This window comes from Lithobates pipiens, unplaced genomic scaffold, assembly GCF_037356315.1.
Source record: "Lithobates pipiens isolate NorthernLeopardFrog02 unplaced genomic scaffold, aLitPip1_a1.2 Scaffold_23, whole genome shotgun sequence".
Classification (NCBI taxonomy): Eukaryota; Metazoa; Chordata; class Amphibia; order Anura; family Ranidae; genus Lithobates; species Lithobates pipiens.
This window is the reverse complement of record NW_027507785.1, coordinates 60649431-60675112: the sequence shown is the minus strand read 5'-3', so window position 1 is coordinate 60675112 and position 25682 is coordinate 60649431. Positions and strand designations below refer to the sequence as shown.

Below are 25682 nucleotides of genomic sequence, written 5' to 3'. Positions count from 1 at the left end.
CCAGTCTCCAGAGGGAGGGGATCATGCTCTGCTTCAGTATGTCACAGTACATGTTGGCATTCATGGTTCCCTCAATGAACTGTAGCTCCCCAGTGCCGGCAGCACTCATGCAGCCCCAGACCATGACACCCCCACCACCATGCTTGACTGTAGGCAAGACATACTTGTCTTTATACTCCTCACCTGGTTGCCCCCACACACGCTTGACATCATCTGAACCCAATACGTTTATCTTGGTCACATCAGACCACAGGATATGGTACCAGTAATCCATGCCCTTAGTCTGCTTGTCTTCAGCAAACTGTTTGTGTGCTTTCTTGTGCATCATCTTTAGAAGAGGCTAACTTCTGGGACGACAGCAATGCAGACCAATTTGATGCAGTGTGCAGCGTATGGTCTGAGCACTGACAGGCTGACCCCCCCACCCCTTCAACCTCTGCAGCAATACTGGCAGCACTTATACATCTATTTCCCGAAGACAACCTCTGGATATGACGCTGAGCATGGGCACTCCAGTGTTTTCAATTTAGTTTTAGTCTTAGGACTAAAATTACATTTTAGTTTTAGTCCCATTTTAGTCTTCTGCAATTGTTTTGGTTTTAGTTGTATTTAGTCAACTAAATCTCCAGTATATTTTAATCGACAAAAATGTCCTACCTTTTAGTTGACTAAAATCTCCAGTACATTTTAGTCGGCTAAAACTCATTTTAGTCGTCTGAAATCGAATGGGTGTAATTAAATTGTAATGCATTAGTGAACATTTCTCTACAATTTCCAAACTCATTAGATACTGCTGGAGTGAAAAATCTCATATGTTATTATTTATGGTATTGAGGTATGAACATGCACTAAAGGCCAGTGTTTAATTTTGAAGTCAAATTTCAATTTCGTTTTAGTCTTATTCCTTTGACTAAAATTACATTTTAATTTTAGTCATCTCAGTTGTTTTTGTTTTAGTCGTATTTTAGCCGACTAAAATAGTATTCATTTAGTTGACTAAAATGTACTAGTCATTTTAGTCGACAAAATCAACACTGGTGCACTCAACTTCTTTGGTTGACCATGACAAGGCCTGTTCTGAGTGGAACCTGTCCTGTTAAACCGCCGTATGGCCTTGGCCACCGTGTTGCATCTTTATGTAGAGCAACAATTCTTTTTCAGATCCTCAGAGAGTTCTTTGCCATGAGGTGCCATGTTGAGCTTCCAGTGACCAGTAGGAGTGAGTGAGAGCGAAAACACCAAATTTAACACACCTGCTCCTCATTCACTAAAAGTCATGTAATCAATTGCCGAATATCGTATTCCCTATTAGTTGCTGAGGCCAGAAACTTCTTCGGTTTCTAAATGTTGACTCAAGTTTGGAGAAAAAAGTTCATGCTTTGCAATTTAAAAAATGTGTTTAATAATGGGGTTCTTTTGTATTGGATTTGAGTACCCATTAAGCGTTTTTTATTTATTTGATTACATTATATACATAAGGGGAAGGGATTCATTGTTGCAACGGCAATGTTTGCACATATTGATAGGATTCCTTTTTTAAATTCCGCTCGTTGTTGTGCTCATTTGCATATTGCGGATAGGCATGATGGGATGAGCCGTTAACATGGTAACGTTTGTTTAAATTCACAAGGGCTGCCCCGAGGTCTTTGCCTGTTTTCGTGTAGATTCGTACTACACGACAGGATGTGTTGTTACCTTGGTAACTTTCGTAAACATGGAGAGGTTGTCCGTCACGTCGTGCTCACAGTAAAGCCCCATACACATATCAGATTTTCTGCTGAGTTTTTCCTTCCGATTTACCAAAACTATGTAGTACAAGGGCCTGCCTGATTGCATACACATTGAAACTCCTAAGGTTTGACCTCATATTACATGGTTTTGGTAAATCTGAAGGAAAAACTCAGCAGAAAATCTGATAGTGTGTATGGGGCTTCAGCCTACTATAGGAACCCCTTATTGTCTATTTATATATCGGGTGTCGCGTAGTTTCCATGTCCACTGATGAAGTCCCGCCCATAGGGACGTAACGTACAGACGGAGATCACGTGACGTCACCCGCGGTCATTGTTCATTTTAACGATCGTATGAAGCTTCGTTATTGTAAGTGTGTTTTTTAATGTATATTCATCATTAAAACTTTTTTCTATGGAGAGCACTATGGCCTGTCTTTCTATCCACATGGTCTGCGGAAATGTGAATACTGCTATATACCGATCCAGTGTGGGTATTCCACGAACGTGTCAGTTCATTTGACTCTGAATGGGAGAAAGCTGTGTTTTCGTTTGTGAACTGGTCGGATATTGTCTGAGAGGAGTACAGCGATTGGACGAGTTGATAAGCATTCATTGATATTTAAGTGCATACGACCCTCTGTAATTTAAAGGGTCCATACGATGAGGTGAGCAGCCAATTTTACCATTGGTGGTGGTCCCCCCCTTGGCACTAAGTCACTTTATGCATGAACTGACTGTATACCACTGAAGATTCCTCACGTGGACTTTTTGACACAAAAGCTATCTTTGGACTTTTAATTAATTTTAATATTTTAGTAATCATTTTATTTTAGTTAGAGCGCTGTACCATCTGTTTGATATATTGTATTTTGGGATTTGGTAATTGATCCTTGGTGTTCAGCAGCTTTTCGTAAAGGGGTTGTACTGCGCTGATTTTTTCTGTATTTATATGCTCCTCATTCACACCTGAGACCTTGTAACACTAACGAGTCACATGACACCGGGGAGGGAAAATGGCAATTTTCACTTAGGGGTGTACTCACTTTTGTTGCGGTTTAGACATTAATGGCTGTGTGTTGAGTTATTTTGAGGGGACAGCAAATTTACACTGTTATATAAGCTGTACGCTCACTACTTTACATTGTAGCAAAGTGTAATTTCTTCAGTGTTGTCACATGAAAAGATATAATAAAATATTTACAAAAATGTGAGGGGTGTACTCACTTTTGTGAGATGCTGTGTGTCAGTAGAAATTTGTAGCTAACAAGAGAACTATACCTAAGCAGTCCAAAAACAAACATATTGTGTTCTCCAAGATTTATCAAAAACCGGGGACATTGTCTTTTGCTCTGGACCCATGTTACAGACAGTAAGATCTTTCAGTAGTCAGGCTGGGCCAACATGTTCAATTAATGATGTCTATGGCAGCTTTCAAAACTTGCTCAGGTCTTCTATTAAGGACAATTCAGACAGTAAACTGTGAAAACTATTCAGCGAGCACTAGGATTTTTCTCATGGCCGGATCTATTGGGGTGCGGGGTTGGCCTGTGTCCTACCAGATTTCAGTTGTGCGCCCCCCAGATTTGAGTTGCACCCCTCCATGGATGCTGTGCCCAGCCCGCTGAGCTTCTCCCCCATCTCTGCACTGCACAAATCCTAGGCACAGGCAGCAGAGCTCCTTCTCCCCACACATAACTGAGATCAGATTTTCTTACAGACCCAGCCTCGATCTGCATGGGCTGGCTGCTATGTTGCAGTCTGACCTGTGAAATTCCCAGACTGGAATGGCAGCACAGCTGCTATAGCCAGTTACACACTGTGCATATGGAGACTGTGTTAGTAAGAGAAACCCATCTCAGTTATGTGGGGAGGAGGAGCTCTGCTGAGTGCCCTGCCAGCAGTGTCCCCTCTCCACTGCCCTACTGACCCCTGTACACTGCCTTACTGACTGCGTGTGCTCTGCCCTACTGACCACCATACACTGCCCTACTAACTCCTAATTCCAGTTACACCCCCCCCCTCAATCGATGCTGTGCCCACCCCACTGAGCTCCTCCTTCCCTTCCCGCACTTCACAGCCTGGGCACAAGCTGCCGGTGTTCTGGCAGATAGTGTCCTGCCATCATATAGTGTGCGCCCCGTACTGCGCATGCGCAGTACGGGGCAGAAGAAGCTTCAGAAAATCTCTGAAGATGAATGGCGTCTGCGCCATGAGTGGAGGTGGTAGCCCCACCATCCAAGCGGACATAGGGTTTGGAAAATTAGAGGGTCGCTCGCCACACTTCGGGCTCGGCCTCGCTGCGCTCGGCTCTTTTATATTCCTACTCTATGTCCACTTGGATGGTGGGGCTAGAACCTGGACTCACGGCGCAGGCGCCATTAATCCTCTGCTATTTTTGGAATCTGTGTGTGCTGTGTACTGCGCATGCGCGGTACACAGCGGACACTATCCGATGGGGGACTCTATATGATAGGACACCGGCAGCAGAGCTCCTCCTTCCCAAACATAACAGAGATTGGATTTTCTTACAGACACAACCTTGATCTGCACTAGCTGGCTGCTATGTTGCAATCGTGTTCTGTGAGATTCCTAGATCAGAATGGCAGTGCAGCTGCAGTAGCCAGCTACTCACTGTGAAGATGGAGGCTGTGTCTGTAAGAGAATCCCATCTCAGTTATGTGCTGTGTGGGGAGGAGGGGCTTTGCTGAGTGCCCTGCCTGTAGTGACCCCTGTCCACTGCCCTACTGACCACTGTTCACTGCCCTACTGGCTGCCTGTCCTCTGCACTACTGAGCCCCAATGGACTGCCCTACTGACTCCTGTACACTCCTCTGCTGACCCCCTGTCCTCTGCCTTGCCAACCTGTATGCTCCAGTACAAACTAATGACCTCTGTACATTTCCCTACACACTACTGACCCTATCCTCTACCCTGCTGACCTCCCATCCTCTGCCCTCTTGACATTTTTATGCTGCACCTCTAATTAAGACAGGCTACATCCGGCCTTGACTGTGCTTAACCTCTTCCTACCCAGCCCTGGTGTTCGTTTAACTGGGTCTTTTTGCCCATGTGAAGCATTGCCCAATCACTTGACCACTGTGATGGATCAGTACTAAAAAATGTGACCTGTCTATTAAGAGTTGGTCACCACTGTGCTGGGAGCAGGCAGTGAATGCTCTCTCATCACAGAGACCTTGGCCACCCATAGTCCATGCAAATACTGTATTTAAAACATATTTTAAATGTACCAATCGTAAGGCAAGATGTGAGGTTTCTTCCCCATATGGAACTGTTGGAGAAAGATTAGCCTAACCGTCCACACACTTTTGAATGACACCTTCTAAGACCCGGCTGAGCCTGAAGCTGATTTCCCTGGATGAGGTGCACTTGGCCATAGCGGCCTTGCAAACCTGGGGCGGATGGTCTCCCAGTGGAGTTCTTAACCACTTGCTTACTGGGCACTTAAACCCCCCTCAGTCCCAGACCAATTTTCAGCTTTGAGCGCTGATGCACTTTGAATGACAATTGCGCGGTCATACAACACTGTACCCAAATGAAATTTTTATCATTTTTTTCCCACAAATAGAACTTTCTTTTGGTGGTATTTAGTTACAGCTCGGAGTTTTATTTTTTGCTAAACAAACAAAAAAAGATGCAAAAAAAAAATCATGTTTTAATAGTTTGTTATAAAATTTTGCAAACGGGTCATTTTTCTCCTTCATTGAAGTGCGCTGATTAGGCGGCACTGATGGCTGCATTGGTGGGCACTGATGGGCTGCATTGGTGGGCACTGATAGGCTGCATTGGTGGGCACTGATAGGCTGCACTGGTGGGCACTGATAGGCATAGTTAAGGCGGCACTAATAGGCACAGATAAGGCGGCACCGATGGGCACAGATAAGGCGGCACTGATGGGCAAAGATGGGCACAGATAAGATGGCATGGATGGGTGGCACGGATAAGTGGCACGGATGGGTGGCACGGATGGGCACTGATAGGTACCACTGATAGATGGGACTGATGGGCACTGATAGGTGGCACTGATAGGTGGCTCTGATAGGTGGCACTGCTGGGCACTGATGGGCGGCACTGCTGGGCACTGATGGGCGGCACTGCTGGGCACTGATGGGCGGCACTGGGGTGCAGCACCTTTGAGGCAGATTGTGGGCACTGTGGGTGGCACTGTTGGTGGCACTGCTGGATGGCACTGTGGGTGGCACTGTGGGCACTATGGGCACTGCTGGGTGGCACTGATGGGGGGCACTTACTTTTATTCAGGATGGCACTGCGGTGGGCAGGTGGGCACTGGCAGGGGGCAGGTGGTCAGCTGTATTGCTGGCCGTGATCGGGACTGATGTCCCGATCACGGCCGCCGGTGATCGGCTTTTTTTTAATAGCCGATTACCGGCTCAGTTCTATCACATGATCAGCTGTCATTGGCTGACAGCTGATCACGTGATAAGGGGTCGGGATCGACCCCTTGCACGGATCGGTGATCAGGCGAGTCTCATGGACTCGCCGATCACAGGGCGCGCGCAGGCCGCTCTTACCCGGGACGACGTCAATAGACGTAGTCCCGGAAAAGTAGATCCGCGCTAATGCCGTCATTTGGCAATAGCGCGGATCCCAAGTGGTTAAAGGCCTATGTAGACTCTGTAGCCCCTAAGCTACATAATATTCTGACTGAAACGTTAGCCACTGGATCCCTCCCTGACTCTATGTTTGAGGCCATTATTGTGGTCATCCCTAAGCCAGGGAAGGATGCAGGGCCGTCTTTAATTGGACCAGGGGCAAAAAATGTCTTGGGGGCCCCCTCCCCCCATGCAATTTCACTCTCCACCTTCTCTGAGACATACAATAAATAGCAGCTAGACTTAAAATCAGTTTACTGTATCAGATCAGGCAGCGATTGCAATTGGTTGCCAGAGGTTACAGCATATTATTACCAATTACTGACTGGTTGCTAGAGGTTACAGTACACATTAAGGCTCACTGATTAGTTGCTAAAGGTTACAGCACATGATTTCTGCTTGTTGAAAGGTTGGTAGAGATTACTGTACAGTAATACTGCTCACTGGTTGTTATAGATTACAGCACATCTCACCACTGCAGGGGGGCATGATATACATATGAATGCCATATTTATTTACATATCAATGCCACCGGCCTCAGATATTTACATATGAATGCCGCCGCTATTTACATATGAATTGCGGTAATTTACATGTAAACACAGGGTCTGCAGGTGAGTCATCTTTACACAACAATAGGGCAGAACTGGGCAGCATTAGTAGCAGCACTTCACACAGATATCGGGACACAGCACAGGTCTAAAACTTCAAGGGACAAGGGAATTTAAACTGGAATGGTTGGCAAGTATAAGGCAGCTGCTTTGGGCCCCACAACAATGACAGGGCCCGGGGCAGCTGCCCCTTTTGCCCGGCCTTAAAGACGGCCCTGGAAGGGTGCTATGTTATGCCCTTTCTGTCGCTCTATTTTCCTCCTGAATTCTGTTGCGAAGGTCCTAGCAAAGATCTTGGCTGGGCCCTTGAGGAGCATTATTCCTACCCTGGTAAAAAAAGACAAGGCTGAGCCTGGCTGTCTTTTCCATTTACTTCACCCATTTTCTTATTCTTGCAGGTGGCATCGGTTGCAACGGTCCAGACAAAGGACAGTCCCGCAAGTGTCTTGATGCAGTGGAAATTTACAATGTGGATGGGGATTTCTGGAGGGAAGGTCCCCCGATGCCCTATCCTTTGCTCTCCCTTAGAAGCAATTCAAGCAGCGCAGGTTCGGTAGAAGGAAAGCTGTATGTTTGCGGTGGTTACCGTGGGGCAGGTAGGTGTTAACTGTTATCATGAGCCGATTACAGAATTTTGACAGTACATCTCAGAGTACCTGCATCTAAGCAGGATATTTAACCTGTTATTTTTCTAATAAATATTAGACATGTGCATTCGTTTTCGTCCGAATGCATTTTCGTCTGAATTTAAGGTATTTTCGTTTTCGTTTTGACAAACGATAACGAAAGTGCAGAATCCGAAAAACTAAATATCCAACATAAATAAATGCTTTATTTTCATTTTCGTTGTTACAACAGTTCGATATAGAATAGGAGATTCGACGTGACTCTGACAATAACAATCTGGGTCTATTGAACCTGTGGTCGAATGTGCCTAACCTTACCTCTGACACTGTGAGACTTAGACCATTCATTCAACATGAACGACAGAGATTCGACAAAGCAATGAAAAACACACACGTTTATAATAATATTCGATGGAGCATCGAAACTGTACGACACTGCAATCGTACATTTCCGGAGTCAAATGCTCCGCCTATAGGCTATATAAAGTTTAGCAGCTCCGTCGAATCTTCTTTATACATTCGACACACAGCATAAGCCTTCAAAGACAGATTCGACCGTAATTCACGTGGATTTTCGACGAATGCAATTTTTGAACGAAAAACAAAATAAATAAAAACGAATTTCGGGAGTAACGAAATAAATTTATTTTTCGGACGAAAACGAAATTCCGAAACAAAATATTTCACTCTGCACATGTCTAATAAATATTACAGCTTTTTTATAGAATGTATAAAGATAAAAAAACGTCATCCTTTAGAACCGCTTTAAACATTACATTGTACTATATTCTATATACTGTATACGCTATACGGAGAAAGGATTATAAACACCTGACCATCACAGGATTGTAAACACCTGACCATCACACTATATGCCCAAAAGTATATGGACATTCCTAAAAATCATTCTGGTATTTTCAGTGAAGGTTACAGTTAATACTACAGCATACAAAGACATCTTAGCAAATTGTGCTCTTCCACTCTTGTGGGAACAGTTTTGAGAAGACTCTTCTATGTTTCTAAATGACTGTACCCGTGTACAAAGACAGCTCCATGAAGACATGGCTTGATGGGTTGGGTGTGGAGGAACTCGAGTGGTCTCCACATAGTACTGAATTCAACCATCCCAAACACCTTTAGGAGGAATTGGAATGGCGATTCTGAGCCAAGTCTTCTCCTTCTACATCAGTTCCGACCTCTTTTGGCTGAATGGACATAAATTCCCCAAAACACCCAGTCTTTTGGAAAGTCTTTCCAAAATAGTGGTGGCTGTTACAGTTGCAAAGGGGAGGCAACTCTATCATACATATGGTTCTAGAATGGTATGTCCAACAAGGCCACATAGGTGTGATGGTCAGGTATTGACAAACTTTTGGTTACAATAAAGCAATCTCTCTCAATTCATAGAGCCCAGGTAGCTGAAGTAAAAGTTATCTGATGAATTTACAATCCATGTTCCAGTACTTCCATGTGGGTTGGTGGGTGAAGATAGTGGGGGTGGGCATGGGTGTCCGCAGAACTTTTTTCAGGGAGGGGCATCAATTTAAGGTCACCCATGCTCTGACCCTTTTCGAAAACGTCATTATCACATTATCACGGTCAAAGACTGCAGACGTAGTAAAGGTGATGGTCAGAGACTGCGGACATGGCCCAAGAGACTGTCAGAGACTGCGGACATGGCCCAAGAGACTGTCAGAGATGGCATACATGGCCCAAGAGACTGTCAGAGATGGCATACAGGGCCCAGGAGACTGTCAGAGATGGCATACATGGCCCAAGAGACTGTCAGTGACTGCATATATGGCTCAGGAGACTGTAAGAGACTGCGGACATGGCACAAGGGATGACCAGAGACTGCATACATAGCCCAAGAGACTGTCAAACTGCATACATGGCTCAAAAGACTGCTGACATGGCACAAGAGACTGTCAAACTGTATACATGTGGGGGTGACAGAGAGAGAGGAGGGGGTGACAGAGAGCGAGAGGGGGGTGACAGAGAGACAGGGGGTGACAGGGGGGGTGAAAAAGACAGGGGTGAGAGAGAGAGAGAGGGTGATAGAGAGGGGTGATGGGGGTCTGATCCCTGATTCCAGGGGGGCACTTGCCCCCCCTTGCCCCTACCTGCGGACGCCCATGGGGGTGGGTAAGGAGCACTGTGACTAATTAGAAAGTCTTGTATACTCTAGCCAGTTGAAGAACAATGATCACTTTATAAGTTTATGACATGAAACATAGCCAACCTGTTTTAGGGGATCTATAGGGCTTTGGTCCTGTTAGAAATGTTGTTCGTGGGCACTGCAGTCTGTATCTTAATCAAAGTCATCGATAGTGGGGTACAGGCAGCCTTCCTCTACCAGGCCCATTCCCCATTGGGTCAGCATGGAGGCCCGGGTTCCTCCTCCGCAAGTGAATGCCACACTTTCATCTAACTTGTGGCAGACCTGCCCATCCAGTAACAGTCTCTCTTGCTGGTCATTTCAGTTCATCTTTTTCTTGTTATGTTTTGGAGGCAGAAGGAGCCACACTATGCCCTTGTACACACGGTCGGAGATTCAGACGGAATGTGTCCGATCGGAGCGTTTTGTCGGATATTCCGACTGTGTGTGGTCTGCATCGGACTGTTTCCGTCTGAATATCCGTCGCACCAACTTTTCCAACTTGCTCCGATCGGACATACTCCGATCATGTGTAGAGAATTCCGATCGGACAAAGTGCCACGCATGCTCAGATCAAATTCCTACATCAAAGCTATTGGCTACTAGCCTGAACGTAGTCCCATCGTAACTAAATTATATCATCACGTTCTGAAAGATCAGATTTTCCGACAACTTTGTCCGACCGTGTGTATGCAACAGTTTCGGACAAGATCCGTCGGACAAAACTCGACGGACAAAATCCGACGGATTTGGTTGTCGGAATCTCCGACCGTGTGTACAAGGGCTCTGACTGGTTGAGTGTGCCGTCTGTCATACTCCTGCTGGTGCCACTCTTGGCTTCTTGCTTGCAATGTCTCAATGAGTCGTTGGGACTAGCAGAGCGAGCCACCCTGGCCAGGGATGTGAGTGTTGCCCCCTTATTGATGGGTAAGTGTCCCTAGTTTCTTGTCCTCTGTCATCCATCCAAACTTTCCTTAGCTGCTGGTCATGTACATTACCCCAAACTTCTACTGCCTGTCATTTCCTGTTGTGTCTCTTGGAGAGGAAGTAAAGGAAAATCTCCTCAAGGAGACGCAAACAAGGAAAAACAAACTGACGACTCTACTCCATCCAAGACTGAAAAAATAAATTACGGCTATACATACACTTTAAGTAATCTGCAAGTCTTCATTTCCCAATTAGGAGATCTATGGAAGAGATGTATGCATTGCTTGTTCTATTATAACTGGGAGGGAGGAGGACGGTATGGCGTAGGATAGGCCCACAATTCTTCACAATAATAAATAGATCTATTCTTTTTCGGTTGTAGGGAGTTGTAAAGAATCCTTCATAGAGAAAAAAAATTCTTTATTCCACTGTGAGGGGGTTGAACTCTTAACCTTACATTGAAAAGATGTTCAGAGCTCTTTTTTTTTTTAATTTGTAAGTACGCATTGTGTGTATAGCAGAGCTGAATTTGTAAAACTGTCCAGTGCAGAGAAAATAAATAAAATGGTAAGTCATGGCGACCAATGGGATTCCACTTTGCGACAGTTGGGAACATAAATAATACAACAAATAATCATGCACTCGGTGTTATGGGGTTATGGTGCACCCTACATTCTGGATACAGGAAGAAAACGCAATATTAAGCAAAAAGAGCGTGCAAAACAACTAAATATAAAACTGAGAATAAAGTCATGTAAATGCTATCCATCAACAATATGTGCAAAACACCAAAAAGAGTCAAAGTAATTCACAAAAATGATGTGCATTATAAATCAATATAAAATTGTAGTGAAACAAGTCCACTTCCAAAAACAATGTCCAAGGCTCCATCAGAGAGCCAATGTGAAATCTTGAATGAAGGTCAAGTGCCACAGATCCACGTGAAAAAGTCCTAGACAACTTAGTGGGCAAAATCCCTTAGCAGATATACAGTATATTATCTCCAAATGCTAAGAGATCTACAGAGCAGAAAGCAACCAATATGGATTGCTCAAGGATATACTGGCCACCTTAACACTCACAAGATCTTGCCTGGCTCTCTGGGAACTGCAATTCTCCGTAATGGAACAAAGGACCATAACATAATACTGCTAAAAAAACACTAATTTATTTCAAGCAAACATACTCACAAACAGCCTAAACAAACACCACACTGCAGTACATGGTGGGGTTTATGAAATCATAGGCCGCTATCCCTGACCTACACGTTTCATCTATGCAGGGGACACTTTATTATTATTTTTTAGCAATATTATGCAAAAGTTTGTTTAGGCTGCTTTTTTATGCCGCATACACATGATCGGACTTTCCGGCAGACTTGGTCCGGCGGACCGGAATTCGGCAGACTTGGTCCGGCGGACCGGAATCCGTCGGACAATTCGATCGTGTGTGGGTCGAGCAGACTTTTTTCCCCCCAAAAGTCAGACGGACCTAGAAATAAAACATGTTTCAAATCTATCCAACGGACTCAAGTCTGATGGACTAAAAATCGGGAAAACCATTCGTCTGTCTGCTAGTCCGACGGACCAAATACGACGCAAGGATAGCTATTGGCTACTGGCTATTGAACTTTCTTGTTTAGTCCCGTTTACGTCATCACGTTCAAAACTAATGGACTTTCGAAACTGACTTAGTCCGGTCATGTGTGGCCAAGTCCATACGTTCGGAAAGTCCGTCGGACCTCCATCGAAAGTCCGTCAGGAAGACTGTTGGACCTAGTCCATCGAAAAGTCCGGTCGTGTGTACGTGGCATAAGATCCTTGTGAGTATATTTGCTTGAAATGATTGTTTTAGCAGTATTATGCTATTGTGCTTTGTACTGTATTGTATTGGAGTGGTAGTTAACTTCACTATAACATTTTCTTTTTAGGGTCCCCCAGATAGGTTATGCCATAATGTGCTGGTATGCACCCCGATGCTTCCATCTTTGCCCAGTCTTCCTTCTGGAATCCGTGCCAGGTCAGATGTCGATAGAAACAGTGTGAGCTAGTCATCATTGCTGGTTTCCTTAGGACAGTGGTCTCCAAATTGTGGCCCAGCGGGCCAAATGATGGGACACTTTTCCATTCACTGACACCACTGTGGCACTATTTCTCTTGTTGGCACCAAAGATGGGGCACCATTCCTCCCACACCAAACATGGGGCACTATCCCTGCCCCACATACCAACAATTGGCACTATTCCTTCCACAGACACCAATGATGGGGCACTATTCCTTCTACAGGCACCAATGATGGGGCACTATTCCTTCCACAGGCACCAATGATGGGGCACTCTTCCTCCCACAGACACCACACAGTGCCTCCCACAGGCACTATTCCTTCCACAGACACCAATGATGGGACACTTTTTTTTCTCACTGACACCAAAAATGGGTCACTATTTCAACTGCTGGCACCAAAGATAGGGCACTTTTCTTTCCACTGATACGAATGATGAAGAATTGTTTACTCCATTAGTGCCAAAGCATTTTATACTTATAATTGCCACAGTGCGGCTCCAGAAGGTCTGAAGAGCATTCAACTGGCCCTTTCTTTAGAAAGTTTGGAGATCCCTGCCTTAGGGGAACTGTTTGAATGTTCTCAGTGGCTGATTTTTTGGGGCAACCACATTTATCCTTTGGATTAAAAAATTAGGAATATTGATGTAAACCTTACAATTTTTCGACACTTTCTCTACTATGAGGCCATGTTATTTAAATTCCATATATATTTTATACCCAGAAGCACATTTGTGAGGTCGGCACTGATGTTGGACAAGAGGGCCTGGCTCGCAGTCTTTGCTCTAATGCCACGTACACACGCTCGGAATTTCGGCCAGCAAAAGACCGATGGGAGCTTTTCATCGGAAAATGGGACCGTGTGTATGCTCCATCTGAATTTTGCTGGCCAAATTTCCGCCAGCAAACGATTGAGAGCAGGTTCTCAATTTTTCCAATGGAAAAAGTTTCTATCGGAAATTCCGATCGTGTGTATGCAATTCCGATGTGCAAAAACTCACACATGCTCAGATTCAACTATGAGACGGAAGCTATTGGCTACTGGGTATTGAACTTCCTTTTTCTAGTCCCGTCTTAGGTGTTGTACATCACCGCGTTCTTGACGGTCGGAATTTGGTGTGACCGTGTGTATGCAAGACAGCTTGAGCGAAATCCCGTTGGAATTCCATTGGGAAAACCATCAGAGCTTTTTCCGACCAAAATTCCGATCGTGTGTACGCGGCATAATTCACCACAAAGGTGTTCTATCGGGTTGAGGTCAGGACTCCATGCAGGCCAGTCAAGTTCCTCCACCCCAAACTCACTTATCCATGTCTTTATGGACCTTGCTTTGTGCACTGGTGTGCAGTCATGTTGGGACAGTAAGGAGCCATCACCAAACTGTTCCCACAAAGTTGAGAGGAAGAAATTGTCCAAAATGTCTTGGTATGCTGACGCCTTAAGTGTTCCCTTCACTATAAGGGTCCAAACCCAACCCCTAAAAAACAACCCCACGCCATAATCCCCCCTCCACCAATGCACAAAGCAAGGTCCATTAAGGCATAGATGAGCGAGTTTGGGATGGAGGAACTTGACTGGCCTGCACAGAGTCTTGACCACAACCCAATAGAACACCTTTGGGATGAATTAGAGCTAAGACTGTGAGCCAGGCCTTCTTGTCCAACATCAGTGCCTGACCTCACAAATGCGCTTCTGGAAGAATGGTCAAACCTTACCATAGACACCCTCCTAAACCTTGTGCACAACCTTCCCAGAAGAGTTTTTTTCCCTTTGTGTTTTTTTTACTTCAAGGAGTAGTGGACACGGGAGACTGGAAGTGGATCCGAACTAGTGAGTACATTTAAATTTAAGCACCGCTCCTGAGCGCAGGAGGTTGTTATCGGTCACTTTACATTTATTGTACATTGATATCAGTCCATCAAGGAGCTTACAATCTAAGGTCCCTATCTTACATACTAGGGCCAAATTAACTACCAGTGTGTCTTTGGAATGAAACAGAGTGAACCCATGTAAGCACAGGGAGAACATGCAAACTCCATGCAGATAGGGCACTGACTAATTTTCAAACTGAGAATGCCAGTGTTGCATGGAAGAAATATAAACCACTAAGCCACTGTGCTGCCCATAGTACATCATTTGACAGGTAGGACAGTTTGTGTATTTTATCTGGGCATTCAGCTGTTTGCATAGAGCTGTAAGCCTGACTGGTATATATATATACATAGTAGAAAAAACACCAGTAGATGGGAGAGGCTTCCGACTCCATGCAAAACATCCTGCACCTTTCATAGACAAATATCCAAAGACATCTCATCAGCTATAGAATGTAGTGCCGGAATGACATGTATTTGCAGCACATTACACATTTTAAATTGTTATTTTGTTTTGATGTGATTTTTACACATTCTTGTTTCCTTAACCACTTCAATACCAGGCACTTTTGTCCCTTCCTGCCCAGGCCAATTTTCAGCTTTCCTCACTGTCGCACTTTGAATGACAATTGCGCGGTCATGCTACACTGTACCCAGATGGAATTTTTATCATTTTGTTCTCACAAATATAGCTTTCTTTTGGTGGTATTTGATCACTGCTGGCATTTTTATTTTTTTGAGCAACAATTAAAAAAGTACTGAAACTTTTGAAAAAAAAAATAAAAAGTTTTTCTATGTTTCTGTTATAAAATTCTATAAATAAATATGGTTTCTCCTTCACTGATGAGACTGCACTAATGGAAACTGATGAGGTGGCACCAATGAGTTGGCACTGATGAGGTGGAACTAAGGGGCACTGATGATTGGTACTGATAGACGGCACTGATAGACACCGATAGGCGGCACTGATGGGCACTGATAAGTGGCACTGGTATGCAGCACTGATGGGCATTGATAGGTGGCACTGATGGACACCAATAGGAAGCACTGATGGGTACTTATGGGTGGCACTGATAGGTGGCACGGGTGGGCACTGATAGGTGAGCACTGATGGACATGGATGGGCACTGATAGGTGGCACTGATGGACACTGATAAGTGGCACTAGTATGCAGCACTGATGGGCATTGATAGGTGGCACTGATGGGCACTGATAGGAAGCACTGATGGGTACTTATGGGTGGCACTGATAGGTGGCATGGGTGGGCACTGATAGGTGAGCACTGATGGACATGGATGGACACTGATGGGTGGCACTGATGGACACTGGGTGGCACTGCTGGGCATCACTGATGAGGAGACATCTGGCAGGCATCGACTGACTGGCACTGACTGGCAAGATGTGTGGGCACTGATTGGCATTATTTGGGCACTTACTGTCATTCCTGGCAGTCCAGGGTGGCATCCCTGGTGATCCATCTGTTGTGGGCATCTCTGGTGGTGTCCCTGGTGGTCCAGTGTGGGCATCCGTGGGGGGGCTGCACTGATAAGCAATCAGCGCAGACCCCCTGTCAGGAGAGCCACCATTCAGCTCTCTTCTACTCGTGTCTGTCAGACGCAAGTGATGGGAGCACCACACCAGCTTGTACAGACTATTTAAAAGATTTTTTTATTTTGGAGCAGCCAACGCATTTCGGGGGCTCAGCACTCCCCCTTCATCAGGGCTAAAAACAGGATGGATTGAAAAGGCCTTTTCAATCCAAGTGCCTGCATCATCCTGTTTTTAGCCCTGATGAAGTGGGGGGGGGGGGGTGCTGATCTGCTGGGAGGGCACCTCTGGCAACTGTAGCTGGCTATAGACAGATTTCCTGCGCTCAGTGTGCGGACTGAACAAATGAAATCTAACAGAATCCTCCATAGTAATTAGTGTGGATAGGGGGATCAGCCTTGCTTGGCTATTTTGTTCTATTCAAATTACCCGAACAGCAGCTGCAGTAGAAGCTGTGACCCTGCCGCTGGCAAAGTTATTGTTTGATATTGCACAGCTCATGTCTCAGGTGCCGGTGTTCTCATTGCCACCTACATGTGCCATGATTAGGCTCATCTACACTCATTTAGTGCCTCTTTGTTTATTCAAGCTTTGCATGCATCCAGCTCCTTTCCAGCAAGTAGTTCCATAACCGTATGGGCCAACGCATCTGCTTTGTACAGAGTTGTTTGAAGAACTGTCAGATAAATAAGACTTCAATGTATCAATCACTGCCAGAGTTACTCTGATTCATTGCCGCAGTTAATGTCTTGACCGTTGCCACAGTTTATGTGCCAATCATTGTGACAGTTAATATACCAGCCATTGCTATATTTAATAGACCGTCATTGCCACGGGGTAATGTGTTCGGGTCAATGCCAGAGTTAAAGAGGAACTGCAGTCTGCTCACATAATTTGTAATAAAAACATCTTTGCCATTCTGGAGCTTCCCCTCCAACCACTTTGCATATTATTTTATATATACTGTGATTCTGTAGTTGCCAAATATGCTGCAGAAATCTCCCTCCACTGAGTCTGGCTGCAGCCATTATAACTGTGGGCAGCTGAAGCTGCTGCCTGTTCACTTCCTGGATTTACACAGACACACAGAGGCGCACCTCCAGCTCTGCAGCTCTCATTGGCCCTCTTATGACTCACCCCCCCCCCCTCAAACTCTCACTGGAGAGAGCGCTGCCCATGATGTGATAAGCCTAGGCTAATGGAACAGGAAGTGGGCTGTATAAGGTATTTACTGGCAGGAAAAAAAACGTTTTAATATCCAAAGTTAAAACAATAAGGGCAGAGGATGTAATAGATGGAAAGTTGAAAAAATAACTGAAGGTCCGCTTTAATGTACCCTCCAGTTATTATACCAGGCTTTGCCACAGTTAATGTACTGACCATAGCTACAGTCATGTACTATCATTGCCACAGTTAATGTACCAGCCATTGAGACAATTAATGTACCAACCATTGCCACAGTTATTATGCTAGCTTTTGCCACAGTTACTGTACCAGCCATTGGCACAGGTATTATACTAGCCATTGCCACAGTTAATGTATTGGACCTTGCTACCGTTAATCTGTCAGACATTGCCACAGTTAATGTGTTAGCTATTGCTCCATTGAATATATAATCATTGGCACTGTTAATTCACAAGCCATTGCCAGAGTTAATATGTCATCACTGCCACAGTAATTGTACTAGTCATTGCCACAGTTACTGTACAGCAATTGCTATGGCTCATGATCTGGCCATTGCTACAAGTAATGTATAATCATTGCCACAAATATTGTGACAGCTATTGCCACAATTAATGTACTATTGCCACAGATACTGTACCAGCCAATGCCACAGTTAATGTACCAGCCATTGCCACAGTTAATGTACAAGCCATCACCACAGTTAATGTACTATCCATTGAGACAGTTAATGTACCAGCCATTGGCAAAGTTAAAGTACCAGCCATTGCCACGGTTACTGTACCAGCCACTGCCACTGTACCTGCCACTGGCACAGTTAATATACTAGCCATTGAGACAGTTACTGTACCAGCCATTGCCACAGTTAATGTTCCAGCCATTGCCACAGTTAATATACTGGCCATTGGCACAGGTATTATACTAGCCATTCCCACAGTTTATATACTAGCCATTGCCACAGTTAATGTACCAACCATTGGCACAATTATTATACTAGCCATTGTCACAGTTATTGTATTGGACCTCGCTACAGTTAATGTGTCAGACTTTGCCACGGTTAACAAGTTAGCTATTGCTCCATTGAATATATCATCATTGGCACTGTTAAGTCACTAGCCATTGCCACAGTTAATATGCCATCACTGCCACAGTAATTGTACTGGTCATTGCCACAGTTACTGTACAGCAATGGCTGATGATTTGGCCATTGCTACAGATAATGTACCATCATTGCCACAAATATTGTGCCAGCTATTGCCATGATGAATATACTATAGCCACAGTTACTGTACTAGCCATTGGCACAGTTAATTCATTGGCCATCGCTACCGTTACTGTATTGGCCATTGCCAGAGTTAATGTCAGCCATTGCCACGGGTAACACACTCGCCATTGCCCCACAGAATGTACCATCATTGTCACAGTTGCTATACTAGCCATTGCCACAGTTGATTTATCAGTCATTGCCACAGGTAATGCTGTTGTTCCTTTGGAAATACCATCATTGCCACAGTTGACATACCATCACTGCAACAGTTAATGTACTAGTCATTGCCACAGTTAATGTACAGCACCTGCTACGGTTCATGAACTGGCCATTGCTACAGGTAATGTACCATCATTCCCACAGGTATTGTGCCAGCTATTGCCACAATTAATATACCATCATTGTTACAGTTACTGCCCTAGCCATTGGAACAGTTACGGTAATTAATCAGCCACTGCTGCAGTATTGTATGGGCCAATATCACAACTAGTGTGTCAGCCATTGCCCCAAGTAATGCTCTAGCCATTGCTCTTTGCAAAATATATCATTGCCACTGTTAACTTACTAGCCACTGCCACATTTAATATTCCATCATTGCCACAGGTATTGTGCCAGCTATTGCCACAATTATATACCATCATTGCCACAGTTACTGTACTAGCTATTGCAGCAGTTAATTAATTGGTCATTGTAATGCCGCATACACACGACTAGACTTTTCAACAGCAAAGGTCCGACGGAACGAATCCATCGAACAATTTGATTGTGTGTGGGCTCCATCGGACCTTTACTGTTCAAACATCTGACGGACTTTATAAATAGAACATGTTTCAAATGTTTCCTCCGGACCCAGTTCCTATCGAGAAATCTGTTCGTCTGTATGCTAGTTCGACGGACAAAAAACGACGCTAGGGCAGTCATTGGCTACTGGCTATGAACTTCCTGTCATGGTTATGCAGTGATCTTCCTCTGTTTGCTTACCTCCCCTCATGTGTTCAGACTAAGAGGCCAGCCACTTCCACCTGGTGGTTTTTATAACCTCTCCTCTAAGCATGGCTCCACCCCAGGCCCTATCAGGGAACCCTATATTAACCTGTGCACTGCAAGCCAGCGGTGCTGATCAACCATTGTGTACCTTTGTGTGTTTGGCTTCCTGTTACCTGCCGTGTGCTCTTCTGTTGTTCCGTTAACCGACTTTGGCGTGTCCTTGACTATCCCTGTTTGCCTATGATCCTGACCTATTGGCGTGTCCCTGACTATTCCTGTCTGCTTTTGGCCCCGACCTTGGCTTTATCCCTCACTATCCCTATTCTCCTGTTGCCTACTGTGGGTGCGAGCTGGGGGACCCTGGGGGTCGCGACCTGGAGCCAGTTGCAGCCCAGTCCATCCTCACCACTAGAGGCTCTGGTGAACAGCTGCTGGCTCTTAGACTCCGCGCCCCAGGGAATCTTACGATCTAACCCTGGCGGGATCTGTCTTGGTGTTCTGGTGGCCCTGCCTTCCTTATCACCTTGACTCCCGTCCGCAGCAGTCAGCCACAGGGTCCACAACCTTGCGGTGCACTCCTGATCCCTACGGTGTGCATCTGTCACCTGGTCTCAGGTGACCTGACACTTCCTTATTCTAGTCCAGTCGTATGTCATCACGTTCGAATCCCTTGGACTTTGGTGTGCTTGTGTGTGGCCAAGTCCGTTCGTTCGGAAAGTCCGTCGGAACTCCGCCGAAAGTCCGTCGGGAAGACCATCGGACCTAGTCCGTCAAAATGTTTGGTCGTGTGTATGCGGCATTACAGTTCCTGTAACGGCCATTGCCACAGTTAATGAATAGGTCAGCCATTGCCCCAGTTATTGCACTTGCCATTGTGCCATTGAAAATGCCACCATTGCCACTGTTAATTTACTAGCCACTGCCACAGTTAGTATGCCATCACTACCGCAGTTAATGTACTGGACATTGCCACAGGTAATGCTATCATTACCACAATTATTGTGTCAGCTTTTTCCCCAATAATATACCATCATTGCCACTATACTGGCCATTGCCACAAGTAATGCCCTTGTCCCATTGAATATACCATCATTGCTGCTGGTAATTAGCCATTGCCCCAGTTAATATGCCATCACTGCCACAGCTAATCTACTGGTCATTACCACAGCTAATGTACAGCAATTGGCCATTGCTACAGGTAATGTACCATCATTGCCACAGGTATTGTGCCAGCTGTTGCCACAATTAATATATCATCATTTTCACAGTTACAGTACTAGCTTTTCCACAGTTAATTGCAACAGTTTATGTATTGCCCATTGTCACAGTTACTATACCAGCCATAGCCACAGCTAACGTTACCAGCCATTGCCACGCTATATACCCACTAATGTCCACGTACATGAGCAGTCAAAGCGAAAAATAGATATATTTCTGCAAAAACCACACGCCCTGCACAACTGCACATACACAGCCAGCTGTGAGCGTAATCCGTGGAATGCAGAGCTACGCCAAACATCACTGATGGGGAGATAAAGATTTATAAATCTCTGACTAGATTTAATCGTTCAGTAGTCAGGAACATTAAATTATATTTTATTTCAATCAGAATAATAGAAAGATATCCTCATGCATCTTCCTTTGCCGGGTTCTCTGCCCTCCGATAACCCCCGAAAACACCATTATGAAGCTTCACCTCTCTGTAAAGGATTAAAGGCGCATTGCTCATCCCCGCACCGCTGATAAAATTAGACTCGTCTAATCCCTCATCTTGTTCGGCTCCGGAATGAACATGTCAGGAGGATTGCCCAGAAAGACATTCAACTGGACGTCTCACAAGAAGATGGACAAGTGTCTAAGCTTGATGTGACCAAAGCTGGCAGTTCTAGAAATCGGTATTCTGACCTTACAGACTCCAATGTCTGGATGAATGTTGTTGCAAAAAACTTTTTTTTTTTGGTTTTTTTTTGTTTTCTTTAAAGCCCAAATTTAACTTAAAAGTTAAATCAGCTAAATACACTATATTACCAAAAGTATTGAGACACCTGCCTTTACACACACACACATGAACTTTAATGGCATCCTATTTATTTCTTGCGGCTTCTGTGTATGTTCGATATTCTAAAATTCATCTTAAAGAACCAACAAAAAAGCCCCCTGAGGAAGACCTACAAGACTTACCAGTTGAAACGCTCAGGATTTTGTTATGTATTGGTGTAGATAAGAACATTATATGGTTTCACACACACACACACAGCATATAGTACCATTTCTATATGTGTTTTATGAATTCATTCCATGTTTGCAATACCTTTACCATTTGACCATTTGAGCTGTTTAATGCTTTAATATTAATGAAGATTTGTAAATTCCCTTTTCTACATAAACACTATATTACCAAAAGTATTGGGATGCTTGCCTATGCACGCACATTAAGTTTAAGAACATCCCAGTCTTAGCCCTTGTACACATGGTCGGACATTCCGACAACCAAATCCGTCGGATTTTGTCCGAAACTGTTGCATACACAAAGTCGGACAAAGTTGTCAGAAAATCCGATCGTACTTAACGTGATGACATTATTTCGTTAGAACGGGACTACGTTCAGGATAGTAGCCAATAGCTTTGGTCTAGGAATTTGATCTGAGCATGCGTGGCACTTTGTCCGATCGGAATTCTCTACACATGATTGGACAAAGTCCGATCGGATTATGTTGTTGGAAAATTTTATAGCCCAGCTGGAAAACTTGGTCCATCGGATACTCCGACGGAAACAGTCCGATGGAGCCCACACACTGTCGGATTATCTGACAACACGGTCCGATCGGACATTGTCCATTGGAATGTCCGACCGTGTGTACAAGGGCTTAGTCCGTAAGGTTCAATATTGAGTTGGCCCACCCTTTGCAGCTATAACAGCTTCAACTCTTCTGGGAAGGCCGTCCACAAGGTTTAGGGGTTAAACTTTAGATGTATCCTTGTACATGTGCACATATCCTTTATTAAACCTTTTATCATGTCTTATCTGTAACAATAAAACTCGTGTAATCCTTTATACCCATTATGGATTGAAATTATTATTTTTGTATTTTTATTTTCTCTGGCACCCATAAAGTCCCGCCAAAATTTCCCTTTCTTTAGGTTTAGGAGTGTGTCTATGGGAATGTTTGACTGTTCTTCTAGAATTGCATTTGTGAGGTCAGGCACTGATGTCTATGAGAAGGCCTGGCTCACAGTCTCCACTCAAAAGATGTTTTATCGGGTTGAGGTGCAGGCCAGTCAAGTTCCTCCACCCCAAACTCGCTCATCCATGTCTTTATGGACCTTGCTTTGTGCACTGGTCCATTGGGGGACTTCTCCCTTCCTCTCCTGGCAGCCGCTATCCTACTGACACCAACAATTTGGAGGGCTATTCTACTCCATGTACGGGCATATTTTTATCTTTTTTTGGTAGTGTGGAAGGTTTTGGAAGAATTTACCAGGCCCTGGTCTCACTAAGGTTAAGAACCACGGCCCTAGAGGGTCCAGTGACACCAGGGAAATTGCTCCTCTAGCTAGGGTTGCCACTTTTTCTTCAAGCCAAACCCCAACATACACTATAGGATTGTAGCAGACCTGGGACAACTTTGGGTGTTTCAAAGAGAATGGTAATGTGGCGTGCATAGTGCCCCCTCACCCTTCTATCAGGCCCTGTTCTGAGCCACATTCCTGTCTGAATACTGTGTCTGGGTTTTCAGGTGGACTGAAACCCGAACACATGATTCAAAGCCAGAAATGTCCGGGTGAATCCCGGACAGGTGGCAACCCTACCTCCAGCCAGCTGTTCACTCAAAACATTATTTTTTCCAATTATTTTTAGAGAATGACGTGATCTGGAAAATGATTTTGCCATGCTGCTGAAATACACTTAAACCCCCGCTAAACATTTTTTTGCCATTATGTGAATGAGAATAGGGAATGTGATTTTAATCAGTTTGATTACAGCTTATGTAAAGTATGACAGAAGGCTGATTAAATGTAGTGGGGAGACAAAGTGGGATTATACTCTTTGGGTCTATTCCTTCCCCTGATAGTAGATTTTATTTTACTTTTACTTTTCCTGACCTGGAAAAAGCAGAACATGTTTTAAAGATTAATGAGATACTCGGGCCAAACGAGAAACTCCTATTTCCAAGCAGCTATAATGACCGCTGTCCTACCTGTACAATCTGTTCATTGTGTGCGCGGCGAGGCCTCCCGTCTGTCAGATCCCCTTCATACTGGAGAGCTTCGCCCCTTCAAAGTTACTTTCTTTTCAGAACCCGGAGAATTCAACTATTAACAATTTACAGATCTGATACATCATCTTACTTATTAAAAAAAGTAACTTTGAAGGTCGATGGGCTAAATATAGAGATCCCAATGTTCCAGTTGTTGGAACCAGGTAATATAACTACCTTGGGTTCTCTTTTACTTTCTTTCTTTTTCATTTTCTTTTTTGATTTCTCCAAAATGTAAAGTAGAACTATAGGCAAAACCTTTTTTTCATATTTGGTAGAGTCAGGGACGTATCTACTGCATGGCAAACAAGGCGTTTGCCTTGGGGGGCATTTTTTAGGGGGGCGGATAGGGGGAGCCTCCTGGTTTAGTATATGGGGATAGGGGAGCCCCCTCTCTCTCATCCTCCTCCCTATCTCACCTCCCTCTTTCTCTCTCACCCTCCCTCTCTCACCTTCCCTCTCTCACCCCTCTCTGTCTCTCACCCCCTCTCTCTCATCCTCCTCCCTATCTCACCTCCCTCTTTCTCTCTCACTCCCTCTAACCCCTTTCTCTCTCACACCCCTTTCTCTCTCACACCCCTCTCTCTCTCGCCCCCCCTCTCTCACACCCCTCTCTCTCGCCCCCTCTCTCTCACACCCCTCTCTCTCATCCTCCGCCCTTTCTCACCTCCCTCTTTCTTTCTCAACCCCCTCTCACCCCTTTCTCTATCACACCCCTTTCTCTTGCCCCCCCCCCACGCCCCTCTCTCTCATCCTCCTTCCTATCTCTCCTCCCTCTTTCTCTCTCATCCCCCTCTCATCCCCCTCTTTCTCTCACCCCGCTCTCTCTCACCACCTCTTTCTCTCTCGCCCCCCTCTCTCACATCCCTCTCTCTCATCCTCCTCCCTATCTCACCTCCCTCTTTCTCTCTCAACCCCCTCTCACCCCTTTCTCTCTCACACCCTTTTCTCTTGCCCTCCCCTCCCACACCCCTCTCTCTCATCCTCCTTCCTATCTCTCCTCCTTCTTTCTCTCTCACCCCTTTTCTCCTTCACACCCCTCTCTTTTGCCCCCCCCTCTGACATCCTCCACCCTATCTCACCTCCCTCCTTCTCTCTCGTCCCCCCTCACCCCCTCTCTCTCTCACCCTCCTCTCTCATCCCTCTCTCTCTCACACCCCTGCTCTCTCACCCCATTCACTCTCACCCCCTCCCTATCTCAACCCCTCTCTTTCTCACCTCCCTCTTTCTCTATCACCCCCTTCTCTCTCTCACATCCCTCTCTCTCTCTCACACCTATCTCACACCCTTCTCTTTCTCACCTCCCTCTTTCTCTATCACCCCCCTCTCTCGCTCTCACACCTCTATCTCACTCTCTCACCCCTCTCCCACACCCCCTCTCACTCATTCTCTTTCATACCCCCCTCACTCTCTCTCTCTCTCACCCCTATCCCTCACACTCCTCTCTCTCACTCGCACCCCTCTCTTTCATCCCTCTCTATCACCGCTTCTTTCTCTCCCTCGCCCCCTCTCTCTCTTGTACATCTCTCTCTGTCTCGCTTACCCCTCTCTCTCACCCTCTCTCCCTCACACTCCTCTCTCTTACCCTCTCTCTCGCACCCCTCTCTCATCCCTCTCTCTCACCCCTCTTTCTCTCTCTCACCCGCTGTCTCTCGTACATCTCTCTCTGTCTCACCCCTCTCTCTCAACCCCTCTCTCTCTCTCTCACACGCACACCCTCTCTCTCTCTCCTCTCTCACTCCCTCTTTCTCACTCTCTCTCAAACCCCTATCTGACTCCCTCTTTCTCACCCTCTCTCTCTCTCCTTCTCTCTCACCCCCGC

The 25682-nt window shown here is 45.3% G+C and overlaps 1 protein-coding gene across 1 annotated transcript in view; it reads left to right on the top strand.

Moving 5' to 3' along the window:
• Positions 1-25682, top strand: part of KBTBD12 (kelch repeat and BTB domain containing 12) — a 132847-nt gene that overhangs the window by 64753 nt on the left and 42412 nt on the right. Inside the window, exon 5 of the mRNA XM_077451734.1 lies at positions 7374-7571. Within this exon, the coding sequence (XP_077307860.1) occupies positions 7374-7571 (198 nt within the window). The remainder of the gene's footprint in view (positions 1-7373; positions 7572-25682) is intronic.